The sequence below is a fragment of the Engystomops pustulosus genome, chromosome 2, assembly GCF_040894005.1.
Source record: "Engystomops pustulosus chromosome 2, aEngPut4.maternal, whole genome shotgun sequence".
NCBI lineage: Eukaryota > Metazoa > Chordata > Amphibia > Anura > Leptodactylidae > Engystomops > Engystomops pustulosus.
In genome coordinates this window covers 174,630,386-174,646,505 of record NC_092412.1, presented here as the reverse complement: position 1 = coordinate 174,646,505, position 16,120 = coordinate 174,630,386, and the positions used below count along the sequence as shown (strand labels likewise).

Sequence of the window (16,120 nt, the reverse complement as noted above, 5' to 3'; positions counted from 1 at the left end):
TCTATTACACAGGTATATGGGGAAAAAACTTTTTTTTTCTTGGTAGAGAACTGTGTAAAGAAAGGGTTAAATAACCGGTATATAAAGGGTTAATCAGTACAGGGAAGTAATGTGCTGCTTGAAACTGTAGAATACAATGAATCGCTCTGACAATGAATCTTTCTTCTTCTCTTCTCCTCACAAAGAAACAAAGTGTGAGGAGAAGAAAAGAAGCAGAAGATTCAGTGTCAGATAACAATAATAAACTTTGATGTGACAGCTGTGATTTGTTCTCACAGCGATCATGTGTGCAGGGAGGACAGGATTGGTCCCCCAAACTTTGCCTAGTGACCAAGGCTGCTGGTAACAGCCTTGGCACTAGAAAAAAAAAGTTATACACTGCGCCTGTGCAGTGATTAAAGTGCCGCCGTGAATCGGCTATGCGCCGGACTTTAAGGACCGCGGCCGCCCGCCGTGAATACACGGCGGGCGGTCGCGAACCGGTTAAAATGGTCCATGTGACTGGCTTGTGAGTGAGCCCAGCTCACTGTAAAAAAAATCCCAACATCAAATCAGAAGAGCCAAGGTTGAACTGGTATACAGAGCACAATGGTCCAACAAGTTGAGGAAAGTTACTCTGGGCCCAACAAAAGCAGTTGTCACGTGTACAGTATGAGGTTTCCTGGACCACACATATAGCCCTGAAGAGGCCTGAAATACTTTTAATAAGTATTCAGATTAAAATTGCTTATGTCCACTAGCAGACTGTGAAGATTTACCGTATATACTCAAGTATAAGCTGAGATTTTCAGCACAATTTTTGTGCTGAAAATGCCCCACTCGGCTTATACTCAGGTATATTAAAAAAAAAATAAGTCAGCACTCACCTCATGGTGTCCTTTTCTCCACGCAGCATGTCTTCGGGTTCCTGTCCGGGCAGGTGCAGGTCTATGCGATCCGCCAGCCCAGACAGGAACCCGAAGACATGCTGCGTGGAGAAGAGGAAAGCGGGGGAAGGATGGCCAATTTATGGGGGGGGGGGGGGGGCACTCTGCTGGCCATTTTTTTTTAGAGACTAGTGGCTGCATTCCCCATCCTAGGCTTATACTTGAGTCAATACAATTTTTCCAGTTTTTTTATGATAAAATTAGGTGCCTCGGCTTATACGGTAGGTAATCCATCTCGTCTCCACTAGTGGGACTCCTGCCCTAAAAAAAAAACAGGACAGTTTCCATAGGCTGGAGTACAGACTGTGGCAAGGTGGGCAACTTAAACACCTATCCCACTACAGGCTGTATTTTCAAGCTAGTACTTTGAAGGTTTCTGCTTCAAGTTTATAATAGATGCTTTATCTGTGGTGCATTATATGTATACAGACTGCAGGCTGTAAAGAAGGGGGAATGGGTGTGTGGTTATGATGTAACTCTCTTTATCCACATGCCGCAATTGAATGTTCCCCAACGGTGAGCATTGGTATTATGAAGAGGGATCATGGGCCCTCGTGGGTGTTAACCATTTCAGTGGCGAAAGCATTGGGCGCCACCATCTTGGGTATCGCAGTAAACATTAGGAGTGAGTAGACCCCATAGGGTTTAAATACTGTTAAAAAATCCTATGTATTATATACAATATAAAAAATAAAATCATAAACATGTTTGCTGTGTCACAAAATACCTGTTCAAAATATTATATTATATATATATGTGATAAAAAGTTAGTACTGTCCGCAAAATGGTAGCATTGAAAACATTATCTCCTCCGGCACAAAATGACACCATATAGGCCTGTACATTGAACTATGAAAAAAAATTATTGGCTTCGGAGTATGGCAAATTGTTTCTCTTTGAACATGAGATTTTAACTTTTAAATTTACTAAAACCTATATGAAATTTGGTATCCCTGTGATCGAACCGGGCCCAAGATAAGTTTGTTACAGGGCTCAAGCATGTTTTTTTTTTTTTTTCTCAAACAATTTCACCACATTTCCATTATTCCCAGCTTCTGAGAGCATGAATATTGAATATCACTAGGAACTACAATGTGTTAGGCAGAAAACAAATACACCACTGGAAAAAGTTATAGAATGAAAAGTGGAAATGCAAATACGGAAAAGGGCCATGTGCTTAAGAGGTTAATCAGCCTGCAACAGGGTCTATACATAGTGCACCTCTGATGAAGCATGCATTATAAAATAAATGGAGAAACGTGTAAGTTGCTAGCTTGATAGCACAGTCTTTAGGATAGTTGACCTAGCTGCCACACCTTGCCAGTGTGGCTTATCCCGTTGGTTGTATGACAATATGACCAGGTTTAAAGTGTAACTGTCATTTCAAAAAACTTTTGATATGTTGTAGGGCAGGTAATTTTAAGCCCTTTTGCAATTGTATTAGTTAACAGAATCCTGCTCCTTTCTCTTGTATTCTGAAGACTTCCCCTAGATGTCAGTAATCTCTTAGATAGCTGTTGCTAGGGACATTCCATCTTCAGAAAGGAGCAGAGACTACGGAGCATTAGACACGCCCCCATTTCTCTCTCTGCTCCAGCACTTATGTGCAGGGAGAAGTCCTAAATAATGTAGTAACCAAGCACCTGCACAACTCTCCCTCAGCTTTCCCTACACTTGTGTATAAAGAAAAAAAATACACAGAGACACAAGCTGCAGTCCCCCCTTCCCTTACACAAGGAAATGGCAGGAGAGACTCTCCAAGTCTGCAAGCTGTGCCCTCATGAGCTGTGGAGTTTACTTAGGATATACATAGATGGCTAGGAGATAGAAAGTTATTAAATAGATGGTAGATATGAGTAGATAATAGATAGATATGAGCAGCATAGATAGATATAGTGTCATTGGTCAGCAGCAGGTGCTTGTGATGTGGCAGGTCCCGCCCCTCCATCTTGCTGATTGTAGGTTTTTTGAGAGCTGGAAACCATGGTTGCTATGGGCCAAAAGAGGTACTAAATGAGGACCGAGAGGCAAAATACTTTGAGGAATGATTCCCAGGGACAGAATAACTCAGAATAACTGTTACACTTTAAGGCAAGTTTAAAATTCATGCAGGTCTTCTACAACTGATTGTTTTAAACTGCCCTTATGCAATATCTAGGTTTACAATAATATTCATTCTTGTGGGTTTTTTTCTTTTATAGGAATGTGGAGCACTAAAGCTAAGCATTCTGGTAAAGGAATATACAAATATGTTTTCCAGGATAGAAAAAGGAAATCTGACTCTTGTGCTACAGTTCCAATATATAAGTTCAGAGCATGGGTTTGGACAAGTAACTTGGAATACTTGATTTGTTACTCTGCATCTTTGACATTATTTGCTCTCCATATGGTAGGGTAGATCTACTGTCATTGTAACCCCTTTGTCCTTCTCCTGCGCTGCTTTAACCCCTTGCTGATGAAGCCAGGTTTTCACTCTCCTAACAGGCCCTATTTTTAGAACCAGACATGTGTCACTAGAAGTGGTTATAAAACTTTAAAATAAATACCGAGACGATTTTCAGATTGTTTTTCTCATGGCACAATTTCACATAAAAAATTTAGGCCATATATTTTGTGTTTAGTTATGAAAAATTATCAATTTTCCAAATTTCCTGCTCTCCAGGGAGATCGTCATATCACACCAAATAACTTGCCGCAAATGTCACAAATGTCTGCTTTATGATTTTTAAAGCAACACCTCATTTTTTACAGAATGTAAAGGCTTAGAACATCAGGAGCAATTTTTCACATTTTTATGAAAATCACCAGGACTCAAAATTTGAGGGACCAACTCAGCTTTCAAGTGACAGAGGCCTAAATAATAGAAAATAAAAATACCGCTTTATTGAAACTACGCCCTTCAATGCCCCCCAAGAAGGTCCTCTTCTATCCATTACGGCCCTGGCATCTGCTCCCTGTCGGTCCGTCGATGACATTCTAATGTGTGCACCAGCATTGGCACGCACTATGTTGTCAGCAGTCAGGATGCGGCTAACTTCATGGTGCCTGCGACAGACAGCACACTGACACAGAACAGATGCCAGGGCTGTGATGGATAGTAGAGGACCTGCAGGCATTTTATTAGGGGCAGGGGCTGGCAGGCTATATATCCTACAGGGGTCTGGAAGGCTATATACTGGGGGGGAGCTGTGACCAATGCACTTCCCACCCTCGGCTTATACTCGTGTCAATAGGTTTTTCCAGTTTTTGGTGTTAAAATTAGGGGTCTCGGGCTTGTACTCTAGTATATATGGTAATTTACACCAAAAAAAATTACATGTTCACAATGGATTTACTGGCAAAAAGCTCTGCAAAGTTTGTTACGCAAACTGTTAAACCCGAGTATGCCATGGCAGAGAATTGAAGGGAATGAGCAAAATTCCAGAACAGATTTACATTATCACATCTGGACATATGTGGACATATTTTTTGCAGGTTGACATGAATTTTTTAGGTACCTTTAGGGCGTTTTGAAAATCATCAATTCTTGTATGCTACAAAAAAACTTTAGAACATATTTTGTTTAGAAATTTAATATAAAATGGATTTAAAAAAAAATGATAAATTATGGCGTTCACCATACGGATCCAATAATGCTTCATAATTATTGTACAGCTGTGTTTATTATACTTTAATAGGCACTTCTATGGAAGGGGGTGGTTGGTGGACTTTATTTCATCAATTGCTCAAGCTACTGCATGCTGACACAACGGTTATGGCACCAGCTCTACATGTGAGTTGATGCCATAACCAGGGTATAACAGTGCTCTGTTTTGAAGGAAATTAGTTACAAGTCAGCAGTACTATTACATCCATTTGTGGGAAAGGGTTAATAGAAGAGCTTGAAGCTCACCACATTAATGTTCCTGCCTCTTTTACCAAGGGTCCATGGGTTCAGAAGCTACTGGTTTCAGAAAGGAGAGGAAGCATTTACTGCTGTTAAATAAAAGCTTCGCATCAACAAAGTAAAAGCTGAAAAATTCTTGTAAGAAGAGGGTTTATGCGGCAGTAAGCCATTTGCAAAGATTTTCACTGGACAACCCCCTTTCCTAAAAAAGACAGCGTGAAAGTCATACAAAATGATTATAGGCGGTCCCAGGCCAAGTATGCAAGTCAAAACTGTATATTTTATTATTGTAGCTCCAGACAATTTTTTTTTTCCCCAGTGACACTTGGATTTTCTAAACTTTAGCTGCAATGGGACCAAGGATTATCAATAAAACTTCATTACATACACCTTACAGCTGATCATTGCAGCCAGGGACTAAAAGTAAAGCATCCAGAGAGCTTCACTAGAGGTCACAGTGGCAGAGGGGTCCGTCTAGTGGTTGTCTGCAAGTCTGGTGTCCTTAAGTAGAGGACAGTCTGTATATGTTAATAAGGCTGAGGACTAGGTTTAGACCTTGGCTCGTTTATGGAGTATATATGATAACTATGATATATGATGCCCTTTAAGGTCGTACTAAGGCATCGTTTTCCTTTTGCCATCCAGTAAAACAATTCATTTTCCCAGTATGCTCAGTGAAGTATGCATGGCTAAGGAAACCAATTCCTTCCCGACCCCCTCATTTGGCCTCTCACCTACCCTATGCTACAATGACGATGAGCAATTACTCAAATGGCACTGTCGGCAGTTTGGTGCATTTTCCTTCTGGAAGAGATCTACTGGTATGGCTATTATCCCCAGTCAGGTCGCTAAGCTTTCCGGAAGTTGGGTGTTGGAGCCAAATTCTTTAAAATCGCACTGGAGGCATAGTTTTCCTTTTGCCATCCTGGAAAACCGTAGCTTTTTTATTAATCAGATTTTATTTGGCTCATGTGTGAGTAGAGCTGGGTTGACACCATGCGGCATTTAAGACCTGATATATTTGCTATATGACACAACAGTCCTTTCTCACCTGACTGAGCAGTTGTCCATGGAATATGGTGTTTACCACCTTCAGCACCTGCTTTGTAAGCTTTCTTTGTGAGATAGAGATAAGTATCCTGTGCTTGCTGCCCTCAGACTCCAGTTCCTGTTGCACCTTATCAAGCAGCTCACAAAGGAACTCCTGTGCATCTTGCTGGTTATAACCTCTGAAAGCTGGGATCAAATTCCACACAGAATGCAACATGGCAAAGGGCGAAACCAGCGCCCACTTCCCTGACCACATTACACGAAAGAGGGTGTGCAGTTCATGGCAGAGGGACAGCTGTTTGGTGCTGGGTTCCTTGGCTTGAATGAGCTCCAGGCTTTTTTTAATTGATGACCCTCCACCATTTAACCCCAGGCCCCTTGATGGGTACCCAGAATCCAGGTTACCCGTACGGTGCTTGCCATTGCTGCCTTTATTTGCCAACAGTTCGTCTTTTTCACAGGGGTCCAGGGTAAGGAAGCATTCCCTGAACTTCTGCAGGTGGCTGAGCACTTGCAGAATAGAGTTCATATAGCAGGTGTTTCCAAGGTTTCGAAGCCCCGTCACTCCAGGGGTCACAGTAGGTTTAAAGGAGTACAGCTGATTAAAGCGCCTTTGAGCTTCCTTCCTTGAAGCAGTACTGCTGGTTGTCATGTCCCTGAATTTACGAGGAATAAGGCTATCCCTGTATGAATGTGACAGTAGACGGGCACTTTTCCTGGGGGGAGTGTTTGCAAGTTCTTCTAAAAGACGCCGTTTAACTTCCTGTCTCCGTAACCTAGCTTCTTCCCTTTTCTTCTCAAGTTCCTCATGCCGTTTCCTTTCTTCCAATTTTAGTTGTCCCCTAGAAGATTTTTCAAACCAAAGTCTTAGTGCTTTAGCTAGCAAAGTTTGTCGTCTATAACGCAATGCTGTAAGCATCATTGACTGCCCCTGCGATGACCTATGACATCTATACCCATCACTAGCTGTGGTTTGAGACCTTAAGCTTCTTCGACTTGATGCTTCCTGCTTTTGACTTCGCACCGCAGAAAGTGAACTTCTCAGTAGCTTTAGGTCACCCTCTGGGTTATCATTTAAAACATAGTCCTGGCACAAGTAGCAGAAGACGTAAAGCTCATGCACCTCCATAACCAAGGGGTGTCTGCTTTCCTGAAAGTGGCGCAGGGCATGCTCTTCGATATAACGCCCACAAGCCACGTGGGAACACTTAAGACATGCCCACACAGATTCTCTTGTATCACAGTCCACACAGCGCCATTTTTGTGGATTTAGTATGGAGTGGTCTTGTGCCAAGCGTAGGCGTCCAACATGTTTACATCGATCCATGTCTCACAAGATCCAACTGTCCACTCTAGAAAATAATATGAATACATATTAAAACATTTAAAATAAAAAAAAAAAACCTTTAAATAATGCAACATAAATCATGCATTCAATCCAAAAAGCTTGACTGCTTAAAATTTATTCAAACAAAGGAAACCGTTGGTACAATTTTTGCAGCACCTGATCAGAATAAAGTTGTGTTATGGGCAAGGATTTGTATTTTTGCATACCAAAGAGCTGCAGATAATCTTTGGTAGCAGCCCAGGGGATTTGTGTAATCTTGTGTATGTATATAATCTTGTGTGTTTGTGTAAGTGTGTGTTAGCAATAGATGGAATTAATAGACTAAATTTATTTTAAATTCCAGGACTCTAACTGGACTGCCCCCAAACACTGTCTGCAACTTTGTAAGCTCAAAACTACCAGCAGCCTCCTTTTAGTCCCTTAATGACAAACCGATTTTTAAAATTTGGCCTATACGGCTAACGGAGAATAACTCTAAAGGTTTTATACATCCAACATATTCTGACATTATTTTGGAGGTAACAGAAAATGGATAACTAAAAAAAGCAAAAGTACAATTTTGGCGGAGAGTGATCAGAAGTGTCTGGGAGCATTACTGTTATAGTTGCCCACGATAACCAATTGGAGCGCAGATTTCATATGTTTATAAATTTGCACAAAATGTACATTCGTAATATTTTATAGTTCAATATGCTCAACTTTTAATGATTTTTAATACTTTTTTTTTGCAATTTAGAACATTTGCAAAAGAAATGTTTTGTATTTTTAACATTTGCAGGATTTACTACAAATAAGGTAAAAAAAGTTAAATATTTTTCTTAAAGTATGTTTAGTTGTAGTGGTTCGGCACTCAGTCAACTGCGCCTCGTGCTCGTGGACAAATGGTGCTTATAAATAGACAAGGAAAATCCCGGCACTTCGAGGTAGGTGAAAATCAAATATTCTTCTTTTATTTAACAAGACATCATAAATCAAGTATAACACGCAAGGAAAACGCGTTTTTCGGATCCACCCAAGCCTTCATCATCTGGCGTCTTCCTGAACAGTGGTGTTTCTTAAGCAGATGAGCGTCCAATGAATGCACTGCTACCGGAACACATCATCATTCTGCTGCGTCATCAATCATGTGATCACATAACGTGATCTAACATTAACCATGTGACCGACCATGTGATCATGTCACGTGATCAGTTTAAATGAAAAACAAACACTAGCGGATGCTATCGTCTTGCAGGGAGATGCAATCGGACAAAACATAAGGTATGTACATAATAATGGAACATTCATGTAAACATAATAACCATTTTGGACATTATTGTTTTTCAGCATAGTTTAAATCATGTTTTATATTCAAAAAACTATTTAAATACCAAATTCTCAAAATCGCTACATTGTAACATCTATTGTTAGGAGAATTAGTGACGTTGATCTCCTATCTGGAGACAAAATACATTTTTCACAGATGTTAGTATAAGGAAAAAAAGGGGTTAATATTAAGAATAGAAAAATAATGGGTTTTGTTCTATACCATGTCTTCTCTCCCATTATCAGGTGTACTCATGGGTTCTGTTTCTGTAAAAAGATAATGAAAGGGTCAGACTAGAGTTGGCCAACTTCATAGTCCCTATTTAAACCATGCGGTTCCAATGTTTTCAGTTCATGTATCCAAAAGGCTTCTTTTCTTAGTAACAATTTGGTGACATCTCCCCCCCGTCTAGGTGGATCTACTTTGTCGATAACTTGAAATTTCAATTGTGGTAATGAATGGTTGTATTTTTTAAAATGTGCAGGTATTGGTAATAGGAGATTTACTCTCCTAATGGTCGATTTATGTTGACCGATGCGGTCTCCTATACGCTGGCCGAAGATACATAAAACTCTACATAACCCACCTGGGAGACCTATTGTGTCCTCCATGGAATCACTACTCTCTCCATTAGCAATTACACTGGAGAAATTGCTGACTCCTTTAAAGGAAACCTATCATTTAGAATGGCAGGGGTAAGCTGTAAGTACCGAGCACCAGCAAAGGGTGAGCTGGTGTCGGTACTTACTTTCGTTAGTGTTATAAACCGCGGTATTGCGGTTTTAACACTTTTTAAACTTTAGAGCAGAAGGGACTTCAGCGCTGTGCGCGACCGTGCGCGCGCAACACCGAAGCTTAAAAAGTTTAAAAAGTGTTAAAACCGCGATACAGCGGTTAATAACACTAACGAAAGTAAGTACCGGCACCAGCTCACCCTGAGCTGGTGCTCGGTACTTACAGCTTACCCCTGCCATTCTAAATGGTAGGTTTCCTTTAACTAAGAAAATGCCTTCTTTTTTGTTAGATACAGGAGATTTCCTGAGAATTGTACGAGACATTAATAATATCTCATCTGAGACTTGGTTGGTCACGATCGATGTTACAAGTTTATATACATCTATAGAGCATGATAAAGGGATACAGGCTGTTGAATGGATCCTCCAAAATAGTGAATATAGTACTGAACAAAAGACATTTATATTGGAAAGCCTAAAACTTACTTTGTACAATAATTTTATGTTCCAGGATGACTTTTATTTACAAAAACGTGGTACGGCCATGGGGTCGAATGTGGCCCCCCCATATGCAAATTCGTTTATGGCCTTCTTTGAGAATCAATTTGTCTATTGCAACCCTTTATTTGAGAGACATATAAAGGTTTGGAGGCGTTTCATAGACGATATTTTCTGCATATGGGAGGGGCCACTCGACATCCTCTTGAGCTTCCTGAATGACTTAAATTCAATATGGGAGGAATTAAAATTCACCATGACATACAGTCAACAAGAAGTAAGCTTTCTAGACACCAAAATCATTAAACAGGAAGACGGCACGTTACTTTCCGACATTTATAGAAAAGAAACAGACCTCTTACACTTCGACAGTGCTCATCCCCTTTCAGTTAAGAGGTCAATCCCAAAGTCTCAATTTCAGCGAGTTGATCGAATAGTCTCAGACCCCATGTTAAAACAAATTAGAACAGAAGAGATGAAAAAAAAAATAGATTTATACAGGAGGGGATACCCTACAAAAATATTGGAGGAATCAAAACAAATAAGTGATATTAGAACTAGAGAGATATCTAAACCCCGACTACCTTATGTGAGTCATTTTCACCCCCTAATGTACAAAATAGATAGAATCATCAGGAAACACTGGCATCTGATAAAAGAAATATACCCACATATACCAGAGTTCCAAGAACCTCCCCTAATCTGTAACAAGAAATTACCCACATTGCGGAATAAACTTGTCAGAGCTGACTTGGGTAGTGATAAAAAAAAAACAGCACGACAAACTATTAGCAACAAAGAAACATGGCACTTTCCCTTGTTTAAGCTGTCAACAATGTAATAATGTTAAGAAAGGTGACCTCTTCTTTCACCCCCATTCAGGACATACATACAAAATACAAAAGATTTTTTCACTTGTAATTCTAGAGATGTAATATACATCATCAAATGCCCTTGTGGCCTCCTATACGTTGGGGAAACCCGCCAGCGTATAGGAGACCGCATCGGTCAACATAAATCGACCATTAGGAGAGAAAATCTCCTATTACCAATACCTGCACATTTTAAAAAATACAACCATTCATTACCACAATTGAAATTTCAAGTTATCGACAAAGTAGATCCACCTAGACGGGGAGGAGATGTCACCAAATTGTTACTACAAAAAGCAGCCTTTTGGCTACATGAACTGAAAACATTGGAACCGCATGGTTTAAATAGGGACTATGAAGTTGGCCAACTCTAGTCTGACCCTTTCATTATCTTTTTACAGAAACAGAACCCATGAGTACACCTGATAATGGGAGAGAAGACATGGTATAGAACAAAACCCATTATTTTTCTATTCTTAATATTAACCCCTTTTTTTCCTTATACTAACATCTGTGAAAAATGTATTTTGTCTCCAGATAGGAGATCAACGTCACTAATTCTCCTAACAATAGATGTTAGAATGTAGCGATTTTGAAAATTTGGTATTTAAATAGTTTTTTGAATATAAAACAGGATTTAAACTATGCTGAAAAACAATAAAAATGTCCAAAATGGTTATTATGTTTACACGAATGTTCCATTATTATGTACATACCTTATGTTTTGTCCGATTCCATCTCCCTGCAAGACGATAGCATCCGCTAGTGTTTGTTTTTCATTTAAACTGATCACGTGACATGATCACATGGTCGGTCACATGGTTAATGTTAGATCACGTTATGTGATCACATGATTGATGACGCAGCAGAATGATGATGTGTTCCGGTAGCAGTGCATTCATTGGACGCTCATCTGCTTAAGAAACACCACTGTTCAGGAAGACGCCAGATGATGAAGGCTTGGGTGGATCCGAAAAACGCGTTTTCCTTGCGTGTTATACTTGATTTATGATGTCTTGTTAAATAAAAGAAGAATATTTGATTTTCACCTACCTCGAAGTGCCGGGATTTTCCTTGTCTATTTTTCTTAAATACACAACATTTACAAAGCATTCATGAAAATGTAAAAAAAAGACTCAAAATGCGTTTCCTATTTTCCTCAGATTTCATGATGGGGTTGCTCTTCACTATGGAAATTATTGACCATTATCCCATGTTTGGCAATTGGTTTTAAGGACAAGCTTGAATAGGATTCAGGACCCTTTGAGTGTTTGAAAAAAAAAACAAACATTCAGTTGCCACAAAGATTGAAACCTGCCATAATTGACCCCAATTTGAAAAATAAACCATTTAATGAATTTATAGTGAGCATTTTGACCAAACAGTTTATTGCTAGAACTAACCCACTACAGAATAAAAATGTCAATTACAGTTGTGATGCAAAAAGCTGTAGAATGGTATCTGGACTTTAAGGCAAGACAGTTCTACCTTACTTACTAGTTGTTCATTCTAGATTCATCATCCGCTTTATATGAAGAACTCATATGGCATCAAGTGTACTTTTATGTGATTGTGAGGGGCAGTCCGAGGATTTCACAATATAATAAACATGATTTGAATGCTTGGGGGGAATGAGATGGAGCACTAAGCAACACGTGTTATCTGAGTCTCTGTCTCTACCCCAACCATTTCCCCAAGTTGGGGGGGGGGGGGGTTTCAATTCTCCCTGTCGGTCTTATACTCACAACTCACATATAACTGGTCATAACCATTGCAGCATCAATTTTAATATGATGCATATTATATATACACTCACCGGCCACTTTATTAGGTACACCATGCTAGTAACGGGTTGGACCCCCTTTTGCCTTCATAGATTCAACAAGGTGCTGGAAGCATTCCTCAGAGATTTTGGTCCATATTGACATCACACAGTTGCCGCAGATTTGTCGGCTGCACATCCATGATGCGAATCTCCCGTTCCACCACATCCCAAAGATGCTCTATTGGATTGAGATCTGGTGACTGTGGAGGCCATTTGAGTACAGTGAACTCATTGTCATGTTCAAGAAACCAGTCTGAGATGATTCCAGCTTTATAACATGGCGCGTTATCCTGCTGAAAGTAGGCATCAGATGTTGGGTACATTGTGGTCATAAAGGGATGGACATGGTCAGCAACAATACTCAGGTAGGCTGTGGCGTTGCAACGATGCTCAATTGGTACCAAGGGGCCCAAAGAGTGCCAAGAAAATATTCCCCACACCATGACACCACCAGCCTGAACCGTTGATACAAGGCAGGATGGATCCATGCTTTCATGTTGTTGACGCCAAATTCTGACCCTACCATCCGAATGTCGCAGCAGAAATCGAGACTCATCAGACCAGGCAACGTTTTTCCAATCTTCTACTGTCCAATTTCGATGAGCTTGTGCAAATTGTAGCCTCAGTTTCCTGTTCTTAGCTGAAAGGAGTGGCACCCGGTGTGGTCTTCTGCTGCTGTAGCCCATCTGCCTCAAAGTTCGACGTACTGTGCGTTCAGAGATGCTCTTCTGCCTACCTTGGTTGTAACGGGTGGCGATTTGAGTCACTGTTGCCTTTCTATCAGCTCGAACCAGTCTGCCCATTCTCCTCTGACCATCAACAAGGCATTTCCGCCCACAGAACTGCCGCTCACTGGATGTTTTTTCTTTTTTGGACCATTCTCTGTAAACCCTAGAGATGGTTGTGCGTGAAAATCCCAGTAGATCAGCAGTTTCTGAAATACTCAGACCAGCCCTTCTGGCACCAACAACCATGCCATGTTCAAAGGCACTCAGATCACCTTTCTTCCCCATACTGATGCTCGGTTTGAACTGCAGGAGATTGTCTTGACCATGTCTACATGCCTAAATGCACTGAGTTGCCGCCATCTGATTGGCTGATTAGAAATGAAGCGTTAACGAGCAGTTGGACAGGTGTACCTAATAAAGTGGCTGGTGAGTGTATATATAATATATATATATTAAAAAAAAATTACATTGTTCATAAAATTGTGCAAGCACTAATGAAAATGTATCACCTCAATTCTTCTCTGTCCATAAATAGTCCCATTGTCTCTCTAATCCTATGTTGGGACACACAAAAGGAACTCCCACTAGGGGAGATTCAATAGGCCTCCTCCACCAGGTGGAGAAGGCACATGAGTCTCCCCCTCCCTGTTAGTTTTTGGCTTTCTCTGACCCACGCGCCACTATGGGCGTGTAGCAGCAGAGAGTGGATGGGAATGCCCAGCCTGCCACATTTACTAATTTGATCTACAGGTAGGAACAGGCGGAGTTTAAACACATATTTATTAAAAAGCCAGCATGTCTCTAGGCGACTAGGATCGCAGGACAGGCAGCAAGGGGAATTTTAAAACTGGGGTTACTGACAAAAAAAAAATAGTGTTGGCACAGCAGGAGAGAGCCTTTGATAACAATTGCAACTGTATCTGTATCATGCTGCTGGCTTCTTCCTAGCCTGACAGGTCTTGTATATTTAACATTAGATTCTGATTCAGCCATTCCTGATATGGTTGGGCAATTCCAGGTTGTCACATCAGCTCAAGGCAATGAAACCAAAACAAGGTCAGCATATTTGTAATTGGCCGATTTGAAACATGTGATGCGACAAGCCAAGTGTCGTTTCTAGCTGTACAATACCTTTTCCTAATAGCAACCAGAAAGCATGGCAAATAGAGATTAGCCTTGGGGGAAAGGTAAAACCTCTGCTAGCTGCTAAACACATGCAGACAATTATAGTAAATTAAGAGAATTGCTTATTTTTGCTTAGTGCAAACGAGTGTTAGGCAAACGTTTTATACTTTACATTTATAATTTGAATTCCACCCACTAGCTTTTAGGATTCACATTTTGCTTGAAAATTTCTCAGGCCTCTTTAAATGTTTGAAGAGACACTGAGCTGACAAAGGAGAGTGCGTCGATTTGGAGTCACCCACAAAATTAAAGTGGAAAAACAATACAGTCCGACTTAAAACAAGTCAATATGAGGCTCAGTATTGTGTGTGGCCTCCACGTGCCTGTATGACCTCCCTACAAACGCCCAATCATGCTCCTGATGAGGGAATAATGGTCTCCTGAGGAAGCTCCTCCCAGACCTGGACTAAAAGCATCCACCAACTTCTGGACATTCTGTGGTACAACATGACGTTGTAAATGGAGTGGGACATGATGTCCCAGATGTGCTGGGGAAAAAGCGGGCCAGTCCATAGCCTCAACGCCTTCATCTTGCAGCGATAGGGTTATCACTGTGTACTACGCCTAGAAAAGTCAATATGCCGAATTAAACACTGAAAGATTAGATGTTATTAAGCAGTATCAAAAATGATGAACTGCTTCTCTGAAAGTTAACGATAAGCAATTAAGATAGCATTAAATAATCAAACATAATGCCTGCCAAAAACAAGGAAAGACATCATTACACCTAATGACAACGCATATGTATCGCAATAAGCGTGTGATTTGTACATATAGATTTGATGAACAATCAAGTAATTAAGCAACCACGCCTGTTTTAAAAAGTATAAATAACTTGCGACGGCTGAATAAAATTATGCTCATTCTGAGTTCTGCATCATTTGCCCAAGCATCTCTTTAATACTTTTTCAATTACAAATCCCTCCAAAATATCAGGTCCGTTTGTGGCAATTCTATGAACACCATTACTGACCCACTGCCAAACCGGTCATGCTAAAGGATGTTGCAGGCAGCGTATCGCTCTCCAGACTCTTATGTCCGACATAAGTGCAGGTTCACACTGAGCACATATCTGTGAGGACCAATTTGCTCATCCTGGTGTTCTCTGGCAGATGTCATGCATCTTGCACGGTGTTGGGCTGTGAGCACTAACCCCATCTGTGGACATTGAGCCCTCATGTCATCCTCATGGATCCGGTTTCTCTTTGTGCAGACAAATGCACATTTGTGGCCTGCTGCAGGTTATTTTACAGGAGGTCATTTTAGTTTTCCTTCTTGCACAAAGTTGGGAGGAAGTGGTCCTTCTGCTGGGTTGTTGCCCTCCTCTTAGTCTCCTAGTGCACTGGCCTGTCTCCTGGTAGCACCTCCAGCTTATGGAGACTACCAAACAAACACAGCGAACCTTCTTACCACAGCTTGCATTGATGTGCCATCCTGGATCAGCTGCACTACCTGAGCCACTTATGTAGGCTGTAGAGTCTCATGCTACTATGAGTGTGAAAGCACCTCCAACATTTAAAATTGACCGAAACATCAGCCAGAAAGCTTGGTACTGGTGGGCGTCTGACCCACCTGTATTCTTCTATGCATGTATCGAAGAAACAGTCCAGTTCAGCTTTCAAAAATTCAAATTATTTATAAAAGATTAGGTTTGTTTTGATTAGGAGGTCTGTTTTTACAGAAAGACATTTTTCCCCAAATATTAAAAAGGTAGATGGCTGAGGTAACCGGTTTCCTACTTGCCTTTAGGGTCTCAATGACC

The 16,120-nt window shown here is 40.7% G+C and overlaps 1 protein-coding gene across 7 annotated transcripts in view; it reads right to left on the bottom strand.

Annotated features, from left to right (window-relative positions):
• Positions 1–16,120, bottom strand: part of USP49 (ubiquitin specific peptidase 49) — a 68,049-nt gene that overhangs the window by 32,981 nt on the left and 18,948 nt on the right. For all 7 annotated transcript variants that reach the window (XM_072137330.1, XM_072137329.1, XM_072137332.1 and 4 more), the window contains one exon: positions 5,864–7,214. In XM_072137330.1, the coding sequence (XP_071993431.1) occupies positions 5,864–7,189 (1,326 nt within the window). In that variant the 5' untranslated portion in view covers positions 7,190–7,214. The remainder of the gene's footprint in view (positions 1–5,863; positions 7,215–16,120) is intronic.